Here is a 16,153-nt window from a genome sequence, read left to right as displayed (position 1 = left end):
TGACTCAAACCCCCAAACAGCACCGTGCAATGGTCTGTCTGAGATGGAGACTGATCTCCAGGCCTGGGATTGCAACTGAAATATCGAGAAATGCGTCTCTCCCAGACAGACACCAAGGCTGACAAGTGCTGAAGCCAGAGAAAGGGCAGACTGAGGGGGCGGGCAGGAGGCCAGCCAGGTGGCTGCTCAGGTGAGCTAGTGTCTGGGGAAGGCGTGAGGGGTCTTCTCAAATCCCTTCCCTGGAATCCGTAAGAGCATCATCATAGTCATTAGAGTCACAGGAGGAGGCATCCAGTCCGAGGCAACAGCATGAGCCAAAACCAGGGAAAGTGAAATAAAATCAGAGTCCATGTGACCTGCATGGGGCCCCTGTGGGACAGGTGGGGTGGGAATATGTGAGATGACAATGTGGGATGCAGACTGGCTGTGCCTGGAGCTTTGGCTCAAGTCTGGGAGACCCTAGTGCTGTCCTCTGGGTGTGTCCCTACCAAGAAGCGCTCAGGTTGACAAAAAAAACTGAACAGGCTATGGAGTTGACATGTAATTTTAGGACATGTTTGTACTAAAAGAAAATTATTTATCTCAAATTCAAATATAACTGGGTTCCTGCATTCTATCTGGCAACACTAGGAAGATGGGACCTGGGCACGGGTGGTTTTTAAAGGGTCGCATGTGATTTGAATGTAGAGCCAGAGCTGAGAGCCATGAGCAAGAGGCTCCTATTGCTGCTGTGAGCCACCCACCTACTTGAGTCCCAGGTCAGGTCCCCAGTAGCAAAGACTTCTGCGTAGATGGAGCATTGCTAGTCTTAAAAAGCCTCCCAGGGAAGCTTTCAAGATTCCCTTCTCACTCATCCTTTCCATCCATCTCACCTATGCCTCCCTCCCATAATGGCTAAAAAACTATTTTTATGCAAATTTGAAAATCTGAAACACATCTTAATTTTTAAATAATTTGAAAATTACTTTAAATAATATAATTGTGAAAGCAAAGTAACAGAATATATTTAAACATAAAATAATAAATTATTATTCATAGCCCTTCTATCACTCCCATCACAATGATGTAACCTTCATTAACTAGTAATTTCACTCTTGCCAGAACCTCAAATTCCCTAACCCTCAAAACTCCCAGCCTTACCAGGTGTGTCTTCCTGGAGCCCTGACTTCACACCATACCTCCCTCTCCATGTCCTCTACTCTCAGTTCTGTTGGTCTCTCATTCTTGGTAGTTCCCAAGTGCTTTTCTAAACTTGGAAGAGAGAAACCCTTCCTTCTCTTCATCCCTCAATTACTTCAATTTCTAGAGTCCTTTTTTCTGTAATCTCTCACCTGCTCATTGCCCACGGGAAAAGACCCAGCTTCTCTAATCTGATCTTTAAAACTCTTCATTGCTCATTATTCATCAAGCAGATAAATAATAAAGTTTATTAATGATTTGAATGTGGTAGTAATGGTAGAAGAAGTAATAAGACAGGGAAAAAGAAGAGAGCAAAATAAACTCAAGATATGTACTGGATTTAGTCGTTCATTTTTTTCCTTTCTTCAACTAAAACTGTAGCTTTTATATTTCCCAAAACACAATTCAAAATAGTTATTTAAAATTAAAAGAAAACCAGCATTTTTAATATAAAATTATCCATACTAAAATAAGATTATTTGAAATGTTAGACCATCTGACTTACCTGGGAGTCCTTAATCCTGATCACTCAAATGGACCCAGCCCTACAGGTGGTGAATGTCTTTTTTGTTTACTCTGTTTTCACTCTGTTACTTGGTTTGCTTAAGAAAATAGTACACCAGACCAGTCTGACAGAAAATTGTGTTTGTACTTACCCGTCTCCCCCTAAGATTATGTGTTAGATTTCAGACCTGCTCTTGAAATGCTGAGATCACTGATAAGGAAGGGGAGCAAAGCCTCGTGATTGTGTGGACTGCACTGAAACAGCAGGAGTGTGCCAGTTCACCACTTCTGCTGGTCATTGAACAATAACCGGTTGTTGAACTTCCAACCACACTACCTACAAAGTTCTGAAGTGAAACAAGTCTAAGTCTGTTGGCTCTCTTTGATTAGCCTCCACGGCACTTACTGAGTTCTATGAAAGATCCATTTAATTTAGATGACAGTTGATTTGCATCATGGAATTTCAACTGACAGAAGGAAGAGATATGTATGTGCTTATAGCTTCTTTGCTTTTGAAATATTAATGTGCCGGAAGCATCCTTCACAAGACCTGAACTGGGGGGCTGGGGCGATGGAGCAGCAGTGTGCCTGGGTGATGGATTGGGACATATTATAGAGAATCTCCACTGGCCAGGAAATCAGGCAAGGAAAGGGTCAAGGGGTGGTGGGGCAGAAGCAGTGAAGAGAAATGGCTTTTCCTGCCCAAGCACAGACAGACAGCGCAAGGGTTTGAAGCAGGAGCCGGCCCCTTCCTGGTTCTGTTGTCTGATGCAAAATGAGGTAAATCACTGATTTCCTGAAGCTTCTTCCTGTCCTGACACCCAGAGAACAAAGGCGGCTAACAGCTGGGAGGGAGGTGCTCAGGAAGCCCAGATGTCCCAGAAAATAAACAAGCCCTCCCTGCTCCCCAGGAACTGACCTCCTGCACCTCCTGAGTCCAGAGGCTGTGTGGGGGGGAGGTGGTGGTGGTGTGTGTAGTGGGTTTGTGTGGTGTGTGGTGTTGCAGGGTGTGTATGTCCTTAAAAAAGTGAGGATGAGAGTTTTCATGGGTTGGGCACTGCCTCCTGGGAGCCATACAGGTGCACCCGTCTCTACAGATGAGTGAGCTAAAGGCTGGAGAGGGTGCAGGCAGCCGGGGCCAGGGAGCCAGGACTCACACTGTGTCTCCCTGGCGTCGCATCAGGATGCCCCTGGAAGCACGTTAAGATGATTTCTATAAAGAGCATTTTGTCGATGTGTATCTGCCTTTCTCGTCACCACCCCCAGCAATACACTTCCAATATTTAAATCAAAATTCCCCCCTCTTGCTAGCACCCTTTTCAAACAGGACTCCAGCAGAAAAGCAAGTCAGTCCTACCCTCACGACGTCAGCACTCGTGCTGCATACAAACGCCTGCTGCCCTGTCTCGGTGCCTCATCTCATGTCGCCCTCCCAGCCGCCCTGTGAGCTGGGCTCCCTCCGGTCTCACTGTACGTGTAGCAATAGTGAGGCTCAGCACCCCACAGGCAAGGTGGGAGATGGCAGCATCCCTGGGAGGCCTCTCTCTGGCTTCCTTCTCCTGTGGCTGTCCTCCCTGCCAGGACCCTTCACTGCGCCTTTACCTTTTTGGTCCTAAACTGGAGGCCCTGCCGTCGCTGGGTCACCGGCCTCCCCTTACCTCGCCTTGTGGGCAGTGCAGCTGTCCGTCTGTAGAAGGAAGGACTGAGTGCCTTCATCCCACAGGCTCTGCCAGAGGCTCCGAGCCGATACCCGAGGTAGCACGGTCCCCTCACCTCCACCGCCCTCCCCATCAGGCTGGCTTTCCCAGAGGACAGGGGCTCTGCAGATCCTGCCTGTCAAACTCGGTGAAGGAAGGAGAAAAACATCCTCCGCCTCCTGTTTGCCAACTGATGAGCCTTCTGGAAACCTGATAACAAAGCATGGCTAACTAAGTCATCATTATTCTCACGTGCAGCCTGATCGAGGACATTTAGTCATGTAATTAGGTACCTAATGGTGCTGAAAATGCAATTATATGATTGTTTTAAGTAAATTAACTGCTCCAGAGAAGTGGTAACATTAGCGCACATGATCCCGCCTGACAGCAGGGCCCACAGAAGGCAGGTCAGTGTGACCCTGGCTGCATGGAGATCAAGTGGTGTCTACTTGAGCCACACATGTAAGCACACATGCACATGCACACATGCATAGGCATGTATGCATGCACACGCATACACACATGCACACGTGCACACGCACATGCAACGCACATGATGTCAGCTTTACCTTTGTGTCCTCAGGACTCTAAGAAGACCTGCTGCATACCAGGGACTCAATAAACGAGAGCCGTTGATATCACTGGGAGCTCAGTGTGCATCTGAGGAGTGACTGTCTAATGGATGACTTGAAAAGTCTTGGGGAGGTTATTTATGTAATGTGTGAGATGCAGGTGTCTAGAAAAAATAATGATAAAATAATTAGTTGGGACATGTCAGGATTTTTATTCTACATCACTAGTTCATTCACCTAGCACTGTGTCAGGCTGAGGTATAAAACGCAGTCCTTGTCCTCCAGTAGCTCAAAAATTAGTGTGCAAAGCATTTTAATGGTGATTTGAACAAGTTGTTCAGCAAACCATAGCCTGTAAACTAAATCTGGCCTGTGGCCTGTTTAGGTGCAGTTGGCTAGCTAAGAATGGTTTTTACATTTTTAAAGGGTTGTAAACAAACAAACAGTTAAACAAGAAAAATATGCAGCAGAGACCATATGAAAAAGCTAGTTGCTCCTGAAGGAATATTGGAAGGACCTTTGCACAAGTCAGAGAAGGCTTCTCAGAGGAGGTGATGTGACCTGAACTCATGACTGAGGCCCCGAGTCTACAGCAGGGTCACTGCCTTTTGGGAGCTTCCGTCCATCCAGCCAGCCACCCCACACATGAGAAACATGACCAAAGACCAATTTGGAGGATGCCTGAAATGAGAGCTATGAGAGTCCTGAGGTTCTGGAACTTGGACTAGATCTTTAGCAGAAGGACCAACAGTCCTGCAGCCAGACATGGCTGGCCTGTCCCAAAATACCAAAGGGACAGATGACTCAGCATGTCAAGCCCTTGGTGGCTTTAATTACAGTGACTTTAGCCCTTGAATTACGAGGTGGTCTGTTCTGCAAACTGAATGGTGTGAGAGAGAAGAGCACAGAAAACAGCCCCACGGGCCTCAGATATACAGACTCCAGGACACCTGATACCCAAGCCTTCTGGTCACTCCCATGCTCAGACCTCCCCCGAATAGCTCAGCTCCTCCGCAGCTGGCCCAGTCTCTTGGCTCCCTAAAACCTCTGCCCATTGGGACCGAGATCTCCTCATTGTAAGATCCATCAAGATGCTGGAGAACCCAGCCAGGCCTCCAGCCCTCCCCTCTCCCTTGAGCTCCAGATCCTGTGTTCAGTGGCCTACCCCACGCCTGTGCTTCATATCTAATGGGCTCCCGAGCATGACATGTCCTGCACTCGGCAGTGACCCCCACCCCCGGTGTCTCCAGCGGATCTCCTCCAGGGTCCCCCTCCTGGTGAACGGCACCCCCATCCTTCTTGCTCAGGACAAGACCTTGACACCTCTCTTTGCACACTTCACGCCTAACCCACCAGCAAATCCTACTGGCCCCACTTTCCAGATACACCAACAGCCTCACTGTCCCTCAGCACCAGCACCACCACAGCCCCGGGCCAAGCGCTTGCCTGGCCAACGCCCTAGTCTCTCCCAGTGTACAGGAGTCTGCCCTCCACGAAACAGCCCAAGTGATGGCTCCAAGCACAGCTCGTACTGCGGCTGCTGGGGACCGTCCCTGCCTCCCATCCCCTCAGGGTAATGAAGCGCTTGCCCTGCACTGTGGCTCCAGGCCCACATCCTCCAGCCTGCTGTGCTCTGAAGCACCTCCTAGCACTTTGCCCTCACTTGCTCTGCTCGGCCACATGCCCTCTGGTTCATCTGGAACACAAGCCCCCCCACACACACCGGCCTCCCCACTGGCTGATGTCCTCCTGGCTTTCAGGAGAGGTGGAAGGTGGATAACAGCTATTTGCTTAGTTTAGGGGGGCCATTATTTACTGAGACCAGTTCTTTCCCCGTTGTAGCTTGAATGTGACATCTTTTCAGGGCATGATGACAACAATCCATGAAAGAAAAGAAAGTGTATTTGACCTTTTTCCCCAAGGAGAAAAGCCAGTTAATAAACTGCAGAAGTCAAGTGGTTCCTACTTTGCTTTCATAAGAACTTTGAGGCCAGAGTCTAGAGCAGGAACCAGAAACTGCAATGAGAGCCACAGAGGACTTGCCATGGCTCTCCCTCACCAGTTGTGCTCCCCCCAACCAAAACCAGACTCACGCCAAGGCATCGCCAGCTGTGTTGTGGCTCTCCCGACCAGCTCTCCACAGCCATCGTGGACACCGTGTCATGGCGGGGACTCTCCAGGGATCCCCCGACACCCTGTGCTTCCCTTCATGATGTTAAGGCTAATAATCTCCCTCTCCCCAGAACACCCAGCCCTCCTGTCTAAAGCCATCCTCACCCCCACTCCCAGGAGCTCACTCCCCCGGAGTCCTTCGCCCTGCACTCAGGCTGGACCACGTGGGCTCTGGGAAACCAGGCGTGGGCACTTTCTCTACTACCCGAGGCACAAGGTGGGGAAGGTGAAGATAGAGCCTTGCAGGAAAAAGGAGAACTTCCCAGCACAGCTTCAAGTGAAAACTCAAGGGAAGGGTCAGTGTGTGTTCCTGGGGCAGGGCCTGGCCACTGCTCGCTGTCACCATCAGAAACACCAGCCCCCGTCCCCCAGGATCCAGCTGCTGCAGACGTCCTGCATCCCGTCAGCTGTACCCAGGCTGCCAGCTGGGGCCGAGAGTGTCGCCTACATGGAGAGCAGCACCTGTGTGCCCTGCTTCCTCCCAGGAACTGTTTGCCTTTGACCAAAGGACAGGCTGTGGCCGCCCTGTGGACCCAGGGCACCAGCAGGGACTGGGCTGCAGCCAGACTGCAGGCTGCACGGGGAAAGCCCCTCCCAGGCCAGCAGCGGTGCTGCGGTGCTGGGGAACCCAGGCTGAGGCACAGGCTCTGCCCTTTCTTCACGTGAGATTTGGACAAGTTGCTTGACCCCTGTGGGCATGCATTTTATTAACTGTAACTTAAAGAAAGGAGAGCCCGTCCCTTCGTGGCTTGCTGGATGAAATGAGGGAGTTGAAATGACAGTCCCTCCCAGCAAATGCATGGAAAACCAGCACTATGCTTCTCCTCGGCCTCCAGGACACATACCATCGCTGCCATAGTTGAGGTACATTCTCCCCACACCTGGGATTTCCAAGGGCTCCCACCTCCCCGCTGTCCCCGGCACCCTGTGGGAGGTGTGGGTGCAGGAGCAGGTCAGTCCCTCCCTTCCCTTCCCTCTCAGCACCCAGCAGCTCACTGGAGGCATCCATTGTCCCTGCACTTGGCCGCGTGGCCCTGGCCCTGGCCCTGACCTCGGCCTTGAGGCGAGCCTGCAGCTGGGCGTGCACCCGGGGGCTCAGAAGCTCGGAGCTGTGGCAAACTCAGCCCTCTGCCCTGCACCCACGGCAGCTGTCCTGCGCTTTGTTCTCTGCCCGCCTGCCCATGGCTCGGCCTCTCAGTTGAGTTTTACTTGAATGAAAGGCTGTAGGGCTAAGGATTCGGTTTAGTCCCTTTATAGTGTTAATGTCCCAAATACGACAGCGAGTGTAGCCCTGGGAAATGCCCCTTACACTATGACTCAGATCCCAGGGCTGTGGTGCATGTGCACAAGTAAACCAAGCTCCACCCAGGGGTCCTGACTGCATGCGAGGGGCTCCCAGCGCTCCCTAAGCTCTTCTCTCCGTTTGTCTCTGTGTCTCTCCCTCCCCGTTCTCTGTTCTCTCTCTCTCCCCTTCCCTCCCCCTCACCTCTCTCTCTTTCTGGTTCTGACCCACAAGTGGGTTGAGACTTACTGTGTGACAAACACTGCCCTAAATAAAACTCCTATGTCACAGTCACGCCTCCCCGGGAGGCTGTAGCCCCTGAGGTCAAAAACTCACTGTCCATTTCTTGGGACCCACCCTGGTCCCTGCAGCCACGTGGGGACCCAGAGATGCCAGGCACCAGGGTCGTTTCACTGTCAGCGGGACAGTGCTGGAAATCTGTGGCCAGGGCTCATCTTCTGCGTGGGTCACAGGCCTGTCAACGGGCCGCTTAGGCGACCGGCTTCAAATTACAGCGAACAGGAGTGTTAATAAGAATTAGAACCGAAGCGCAGCTATACTGAGTAAACGCCTGTTCTGAGCTGCGCGCCGTGTATTTATTATGTCTACATTACATATGAAATAGCTCTCATTTCTTATCCCTACCGCAGGCTGGGTGCCATTAGCCTTGTTTTACGTGAGCAGGGACTAAAGGCAGCCAATATGGAACAGTTTGCTGACCGCTCCGCTGTTACACTGGGTGAGCCAGGATTTGAACCAGAGCTGTCACCACGGTGATGTGGCGCAATCTGAGTCTCAAATCTGTTCCCACAGATGGCTGGGCCCACCCCCAGCATTTCTGATAGAGTAGGTCTGGGGTGGAGCCTGAAGACGCGCATTTCTAACAGGCTCCCAGGAAATGCTGTTGTTCCAGGGACCACACTTTACTGTCTCACACCATCCCCACGGTCCCAGATGGGCCAAAGCTTCCTCCTCTGCCGATTCTGACCTACGTGGCAGTTCTGGTCCTGCTGCAGTGTCACTACCCTCAGTCAGTAACATTATGCAGCTGGAGCACACTCAGCTCTGCAGAGCGGCAAGAGGTAGGGGGCTTACGGAGCAGCTTCCCTGTCCACCGTGCCCTTGGCGGACACGACCTTGAAGGAACCCATGTTGGGAGGCTCTGGGGGTACCGGGTCCCACCAACCCCAGCTGGCTGGCCTGCAGGAGGGCTTCTAGTGTTCCAGTACATCGATTTAGGTACACAGTCCCCCTAAAGACAAGCGAAGAAAAGCCCCCCAAGTGATTCAAGCCAAGTGCCTCTGCTGCTTACCCAGCCCACCCAGGTTTGCACTGGCAAACCTTCAGCAAAATTCATTGAGGAAAAAAGAGAGAGGATCCAAATAAACAAAATCAGAAATGAAAGACAAGTGACAACTGGCACTACAGAAATATAGAGAATTATAAGAAAATAGTACGAAAAATTATATGCCAACAAATTGGACTTGAAAAAAATGGATACATTTCTAGAATTTTCAAGCTTCCACTACTGAATCGGGAAGAAACAAAAATCTGAATAGACTCGTAACTACTAATGAAATTGAATCAGTAATCAAAGAACCCCCAGCAAACAAATGACCTCATTGCACTATAATTAATTATCTGAGTGGAAATGACTATTATGACGTAGCCTTCTCTGTTTCGATGTCCATCATTGCTGTAACGGGAACATGGGATGTCCATGTTAACATTGATATTTCCATGGTCTAATAAATTCTTCCTCTCACTCATCGCCCAGAAGAGAGAGGAGACTCTGTGCAGCAGCTCGAGGTTACGTGCAGGTTCCTGGCCCTCTGAGCTTTGGAGAAATGCACTTAGTAACTTGGACAGCACCACAGGGGCCCTTCCCTGGAGAAGTGGGTACACAGACCTGTAGAGGGGTCTCAGGAAGGAATCTCCAGGTGGGAGCCAAGGGCTTCAAGAGAGAAAAGGGAGTGCACCCCAGAGGGGAGAGCCCAGTCCCAGCGGCCACTGGGCAGGCTGTGTGAGCATGCGCATGTCACTTTCTGAGCCTCAGTGTCCTACCTGTGAAATGGGCTAATAACACTACGTGCGTTGTGGGGCTGCTGTGAAGAGCACATGGTATAACAGGCGGGAGGCGACTAAAGGGCACCTGGCTGGAGCAGGCTGTCCCCATGCACGGACACGCCACAGGTGGGCTGGTTTTAGCACTGTCGTGAGGAAAGCTGAGGGTGCTAGCTCTAAGCTGCAGGGCCTGCCTGTGTGCCACTGCGCCTGTCTGTTGAGCGCCAGCAGGTGCAGGCCCCCTCACAGTCGGGGATACAGGGGAGCCCATCACACACTCGCAGGGCCCCAGAGGTGCCCACACTGTCTGGCCACACGATGGCTCTCACTGTGCCCTCTGGCACCGTCAGCAGCCAAGCAGAGCCTGGCACGACTCTGTGCAGCCCTGGCCAGAGGCCCATCTGTGCCACACGCTGCTGCCTGACCACTCGGCCGTCCACAGAGCTGCTCCCCCTGTGAGCAGAGGGTGCAGGCTGGGCTGAGATGCCACTGGTGTGGGGAACATCCTCTCTCAACCTAGGCCCCTCTGTTCTGTTCCCAGAGCCCGATTCTGGCATGGCATGGACGACCGTGGACATCGCCATCGTTGCAGGTGAGCTGGCCGGGGGTCCCTCAAGCAGTCAGCAGGGTCAGAGCAACGCCTGGAGAAGAACCCACCTGAGGGCTCGGGCTGGGGTGCCAGTGCTCTCCCTCCCTCAAAGACGGCCTTGAATGTGGACTAGAAGAGCCTGGCTCTGTAAGAAAATGTCCAAAACAGTGTCCCGGTGGCAAGGGTGAGGCAAGAGCAGGAGGGCACCGTGTATTCACCAAGATCAGAGGCTGGAGACAGAGCCACCCTGGGGCGGGGGGATGGACCAGGGCCCCCTGAACTCTCCTCTATTTCCTCATCTCACCCCAATCATTCCCTGTCCTGGGTCCACGCCCCGTCCCCCCATCCTAAAGAAATGTGACCCTGGTCTAGCCTTGTTTCGAACCCAGTACTGGCCCCACTAGTCACAGCTGTGACCCCAAACTGTGCCTCAGGAAAGACTAGATGTGGAAGGTGTTGCCTGCTGTTTCCTTCTGAGATTCACACACCTCCCAGCTTATTAACAACTCAGGGACTTTACGATTAGATATAAATAAGTAAAAGCTGCCCCTGAACTCCTGCGCAGTTCTGTGTAACCTGACGTTCTGCAGCCCATCGGACCCCCAAACCCTTCTCCTTGGACAGTGTTATTAATGTGCACAGAAGCACTGTCCCGAGGAAGCAGAATGTTTAGGAAACTGTTCCTCGAAGCTGGGACCTGGGAACAGTTCGCACCTCCCCCTATTCTCTAGCATCTCCCACAGCCCACAAAGGCACGTGTCCTCTAAGTCTAGGCAGAGGGCTTGCTCCGTGGCTTCAAAGCAAATACCTAAGCTTACACCCTTCCCCGGTGGGGGTGGGGCATTAGCCCTGCTCAAATCTAATCTCTCCCTCATCCCTCACCCCTCACCCCATGGCCCCTGTGCTCTCCCTAGTTCTGCTGAGCGGCCCTCAAACCTCATCTCTCCCCCTCCTGACTCCAAATGAAGGAATAAGTGTCCCCCCACACCCCACTCCCTCACACATGCCCCCCAGGATCCCCTCCCTCTTCAGGCTTTTGCTTGGCCAACCCCTGCTCCCCTGTAGACTCTTCCCAGATCCCACCTCCCAGGGGCCCAGGGGAGCTGAGGTGGGGCCATGAGCCCTGAAACCACACTTTGCCCACCTGTCCGGGAGGCCCAGGCTGGGGCGCAGTCTGTCACCCTGGCTTTTCCCCTGAAGAGCACAGCCCGGCAGCCAGCTCCACCCAGCTTCCCAGCACCTTCTGGCTTCAGCACTTTACATCTCACGCCCAGGTAGCCTCTACTTTAAAACGGAAAGTTCTGAGTCCCCTGAACCCCTCGGTTTCGGGCAAACCACTTAGTTGCATTGCAGGAATCACCGACCATGCCCACAGGCGGTCTCCCTCGGTGCACTGCAGGCTCCTTCACCCGGACAGGGGTGAAGACCGGAATGCCATTCCAGCCAGTCTGCCCAGTGCTGAGAGGGGCCGGAGGAGGGAGGAAGGGGAAGGGAGAAAGGGTCAGCCAGGTGAGGGGGGAGGGCACGGGGGGGGGGGGGGGAGAGGAGGGGGAAGGGAGAGGGTCAGCCAGGTGAGGGGAGAGGGCAGGGGGCGGGGGGGGGGGGGAGAGAGGGGGGGAAGGGAGAGAGAGTCAGCCAGGTGAGGGGAGAGGGCAGGGGGCGGGGGGGAGAGAGGGGGGGAGGGAGAGAGGGTCAGCCAGGTGAGGGGAGAGGGCAGGGGGGGGGAGAGGAGGGGGAAGGGAGAAGGTCAGCCAGGTGAGGGGAGAGGGCAGGGGGCGGGGGGGGGGGGGGGGAGAGGGGGGGGGGAGGGAGAGAGGGTCAGCCAGGTGAGGGGAGAGGGCACGGGGGGGGGGGAGAGGAGGGGGAAGGGAGAGGGTCAGCCAGGTGAGGGGAGAGGGCAGGGGGCGGGGGGGGGGGGAGAGAGGGGGGGAAGGGAGAGAGAGTCAGCCAGGTGAGGGGAGAGGGCACGGGGCGGGGGAGAGAGGAGGGGGAAGGGAGAGAGGGTCAGCCAGGTAAGGGGAGAGGGCACGGGGCGGGGGAGAGAGGAGGGGGAAGGGAGAGAGGGTCAGCCAGGTGAGGGGAGAGGGCACGGGGCGGGGGGAGAGGAGGGGGGAGGGAGAGAGGGTCAGCCAGGCGAGGGGAGAGGGCACAGGGCGGGGGGGGGGGAGAGGAGGGGGAAGGGAGAGGGTCAGCCAGGTGAGGGGAGAGGGCACGGGGCGGGGGAGAGAGGAGGGGGGAGGGAGAGAGGGTCAGCCAGGTGAGGGGAGAGGGCACGGGGCGGGGGGGGGGGGGAGAGGAGGGGGAAGGGAGAGAGTCAGCCAGGTGAGGGGAGAGGGCACGGGGCGGGGGGGGGGGAGAGAGGAGGGGGAAGGGAGAGGGTCAGCCAGGCGAGGGGAGAGGGCAGGGGGCGGGGGGGGGAGAGGAGGGGGAAGGGAGAGGGTCAGCCAGGTGAGGGGAGAGGGCACGGGGCGGGGGGGGGGGAGAGAGGAGGGGGGAGGGAGAGGGTCAGCCAGGCGAGGGGAGAGGGCAGGGGGCGGGGGGGAGAGGGGGGGAAGGGAGAGAGAGTCAGCCAGGTGAGGGGAGAGGGCACGGGGCGGGGGAGAGAGGAGGGGGAAGGGAGAGAGGGTCAGCCAGGTGAGGGGAGAGGGCACGGGGCGGGGGGAGAGAGGAGGGGGAAGGGAGAGAGGGTCAGCCAGGCGAGGGGAGAGGGCACGGGGCGGGGGAGAGAGGAGGGGGAAGGAGAGAGGGTCAGCCAGGTGAGGGGAGAGGGCAAGGGGCGGGGGAGAGCGGAGGGGGGAAGGGAGAGAGGGTCAGCCAGGTGAGGGGAGAGGGCACGGGGCGGGGGGGGGGGAGAGGAGGGGGAAGGGAGAGAGTCAGCCAGGTGAGGGGAGAGGGCACGGGGCGGGGGGGGGGGGGAGAGAGGAGGGGGGAGGGAGAGGGTCAGCCAGGCGAGGGGAGAGGGCACGGGGCGGGGGGAGAGCGGAGGGGGGGAGGGGGGAAGGGAGAGAGGGTCAGCCAGGCGAGGGGAGAGGGCACGGGGCGGGGGGAGAGAGGAGGGGGAAGGGAGAGAGGGTCAGCCAGGCGAGGGGAGAGGGCACGGGGCGGGGGGAGAGAGGAGGGGGAAGGGAGAGAGGGTCAGCCAGGCGAGGGGAGAGGGCACGGGGCGGGGGGAGAGAGGAGGGGGGAGGGAGAGAGGGTCAGCCAGGCGAGGGGAGAGGGCACGGGGCGGGGGAGAGAGGAGGGGGGAAGGAGAGAGGGTCAGCCAGGTGAGGGGAGAGGGCAAGGGGCGGGGGAGAGAGGAGGGGGAAGGAGAGAGGGTCAGCCAGGTGAGGGGAGAGGGCAAGGGGCGGGGGAGAGCGGAGGGGGGAAGGGAGAGAGGGTCAGCCAGGCGAGGGGAGAGGGCACGGGGCGGGGGGAGAGAGGAGGGGGGAGGGAGAGAGGGTCAGCCAGGCGAGGGGAGAGGGCACGGGGCGGGGGAGAGAGGAGGGGGGAAGGAGAGAGGGTCAGCCAGGTGAGGGGAGAGGGCAAGGGGCGGGGGAGAGAGGAGGGGGAAGGAGAGAGGGTCAGCCAGGTGAGGGGAGAGGGCACGGGGCGGGGGGGGGGAGAGGAGGGGGAAGGGAGAGAGTCAGCCAGGTGAGGGGAGAGGGCACGGGGCGGGGGGGGGGGGGAGAGAGGAGGGGGGAGGGAGAGGGTCAGCCAGGCGAGGGGAGAGGGCACGGGGCGGGGGGGAGAGCGGAGGGGGGGAGGGGGGAAGGGAGAGAGGGTCAGCCAGGCGAGGGGAGAGGGCACGGGGCGGGGGGAGAGAGGAGGGGGAAGGGAGAGAGGGTCAGCCAGGCGAGGGGAGAGGGCACGGGGCGGGGGGGAGAGAGGAGGGGGGAGGGAGAGAGGGTCAGCCAGGCGAGGGGAGAGGGCACGGGGCGGGGGAGAGAGGAGGGGGGAAGGAGAGAGGGTCAGCCAGGTGAGGGGAGAGGGCAAGGGGCGGGGGAGAGCGGAGGGGGGAAGGGAGAGAGGGTCAGCCAGGTGAGGGGAGAGGGCACGGGGCGGGGGGGGGGGGGAGAGGAGGGGGAAGGGAGAGAGTCAGCCAGGTGAGGGGAGAGGGCACGGGGCGGGGGGGGGGGGGGGAGAGAGGAGGGGGGAGGGAGAGGGTCAGCCAGGCGAGGGGAGAGGGCACGGGGCGGGGGGAGAGCGGAGGGGGGGAGGGGGGAAGGGAGAGAGGGTCAGCCAGGCGAGGGGAGAGGGCACGGGGCGGGGGGAGAGAGGAGGGGGAAGGGAGAGAGGGTCAGCCAGGCGAGGGGAGAGGGCACGGGGCGGGGGGAGAGAGGAGGGGGAAGGGAGAGAGGGTCAGCCAGGCGAGGGGAGAGGGCACGGGGCGGGGGGAGAGAGGAGGGGGGAGGGAGAGAGGGTCAGCCAGGTGAGGGGAGAGGGCACGGGGCGGGGGAGAGCGGAGGGGGGGAGGGGGGAAGGGAGAGAGGGTCAGCCAGGCGAGGGGAGAGGGCACGGGGCGGGGGGAGAGAGGAGGGGGGAGGGAGAGGGTCAGCCAGGCGAGGGGAGAGGGCACGGGGCGGGGGGAGAGAGGAGGGGGGAGGGAGAGGGTCAGCCAGGCGAGGGGAGAGGGCACGGGGCGGGGGGAGAGGAGGGGGGAGGGAGAGAGGGTCAGCCAGGTGAGGGGAGAGGGCACGGGGCGGGGGGAGAGAGGAGGGGGGAGGGAGAGAGGGTCAGCCAGGTGAGGGGAGAGGGCACGGGGCGGGGAGAGAGGAGGGGCAAGGGAGAGAGGGTCAGCCAGGCGAGGGGAGAGGGCACGGGGCGGGGGGAGAGAGGAGGGGGAAGGGAGAGAGGGTCAGCCAGGCGAGGGGAGAGGGCACGGGGCGGGGGGAGAGAGGAGGGGGAAGGGAGAGAGGGTCAGCCAGGCGAGGGGAGAGGGCACGGGGCGGGGGGAGAGAGGAGGGGGGAGGGAGAGAGGGTCAGCCAGGTGAGGGGAGAGGGCACGGGGCGGGGGAGAGCGGAGGGGGGGAGGGGGGAAGGGAGAGAGGGTCAGCCAGGCGAGGGGAGAGGGCACGGGGCGGGGGGAGAGAGGAGGGGGGAGGGAGAGGGTCAGCCAGGCGAGGGGAGAGGGCACGGGGCGGGGGGAGAGAGGAGGGGGGAGGGAGAGGGTCAGCCAGGCGAGGGGAGAGGGCACGGGGCGGGGGGAGAGGAGGGGGGAGGGAGAGAGGGTCAGCCAGGTGAGGGGAGAGGGCACGGGGCGGGGGGAGAGAGGAGGGGGGAGGGAGAGAGGGTCAGCCAGGTGAGGGGAGAGGGCACGGGGCGGGGAGAGAGGAGGGGCAAGGGAGAGAGGGTCAGCCAGGCGAGGGGAGAGGGCACGGGGCGGGGAGAGCGAGGGCGGGCAGCGCCCCTGCCCGGTCCCCCGCTGCTGTCACAGCTGCGCCCCCTCCCGTGCCAGGAGTGATCACCGCCGTGGCCTTCTTCCTGGTGGCCCTCCTGGCCCTCATCCTGCACTACATGTACCGGCACAAGGGCACGTACCGCACCCACGAGGACAAGGGCACGGAGTTTGCGGAGAGCGCGGACGCGGCCCTGGAGGGCGACCCGTCGCTGCAGGAGGCCGGCGAGGGCAGCAGGAAGGAGTACTTCATCTGAGGGCGCGGCCCCGCCTCCCCGCCGGCCCCGGGACTGCAGCTGCCGCCTGCGCCCCGGGAGCGCCCCCGGCCTGGGGCTGCCCTGGCCGGGAACGCGGGGCGCCGGAGCTGGGCGGAGAGGAGGAGGAATCCGCCGGGAGAGGCCTCTCCCGGGACGGGACGGCCCCAGGCCAGCCTCTGCTCTGCCGGGGGCACGTCGGGGCTCCCTGGGCCGTGCAGTTCCTCATCAGTGCCTGGAAGTCCTTGCTGGGTGTCACTGGGGTGGGGGCTGGGGGCTGGGAAGCAAGGACGTGAGTCAGGCACTGCCGACTGGGTTCAGTGGCATCAAATGTCAGTCCTTGACATTTCGGGAAGAGCAGGTGACTGAGCTGAAGGCACCTTTGTCTTTCATTGATCCAGCTCTAGGTGATTGGAAATAAATCTGAGACGTAACTGAGCGCCCGAGTCTAACAGCCTCAGCA

At 58.5% G+C, this 16,153-nt stretch overlaps 1 protein-coding gene across 1 annotated transcript in view; it reads left to right on the top strand.

The window, feature by feature from the left end:
• GYPC (glycophorin C (Gerbich blood group)) overlaps window positions 1-15,742 on the top strand; it is a 33,832-nt gene extending 18,090 nt beyond the window's left edge. Inside the window, exons 2-3 of the mRNA XM_087819445.1 lie at window positions 10,012-10,062; window positions 15,497-15,742. Coding sequence (XP_087675571.1) covers window positions 10,012-10,062; window positions 15,497-15,693 — 248 coding nt within the window. The 3' untranslated portion in view covers window positions 15,694-15,742. The remainder of the gene's footprint in view (window positions 1-10,011; window positions 10,063-15,496) is intronic.
• The last annotated feature ends 411 nt before the right edge of the window (window positions 15,743-16,153 follow it).

This window comes from Miniopterus natalensis, chromosome 8, assembly GCF_054644295.1.
Source record: "Miniopterus natalensis isolate mMinNat1 chromosome 8, mMinNat1.hap1, whole genome shotgun sequence".
NCBI lineage: Eukaryota > Metazoa > Chordata > Mammalia > Chiroptera > Miniopteridae > Miniopterus > Miniopterus natalensis.
The sequence above is the reverse complement of the archived record's forward strand: the minus strand, read 5'-3'. Positions and strand labels throughout refer to the sequence as shown.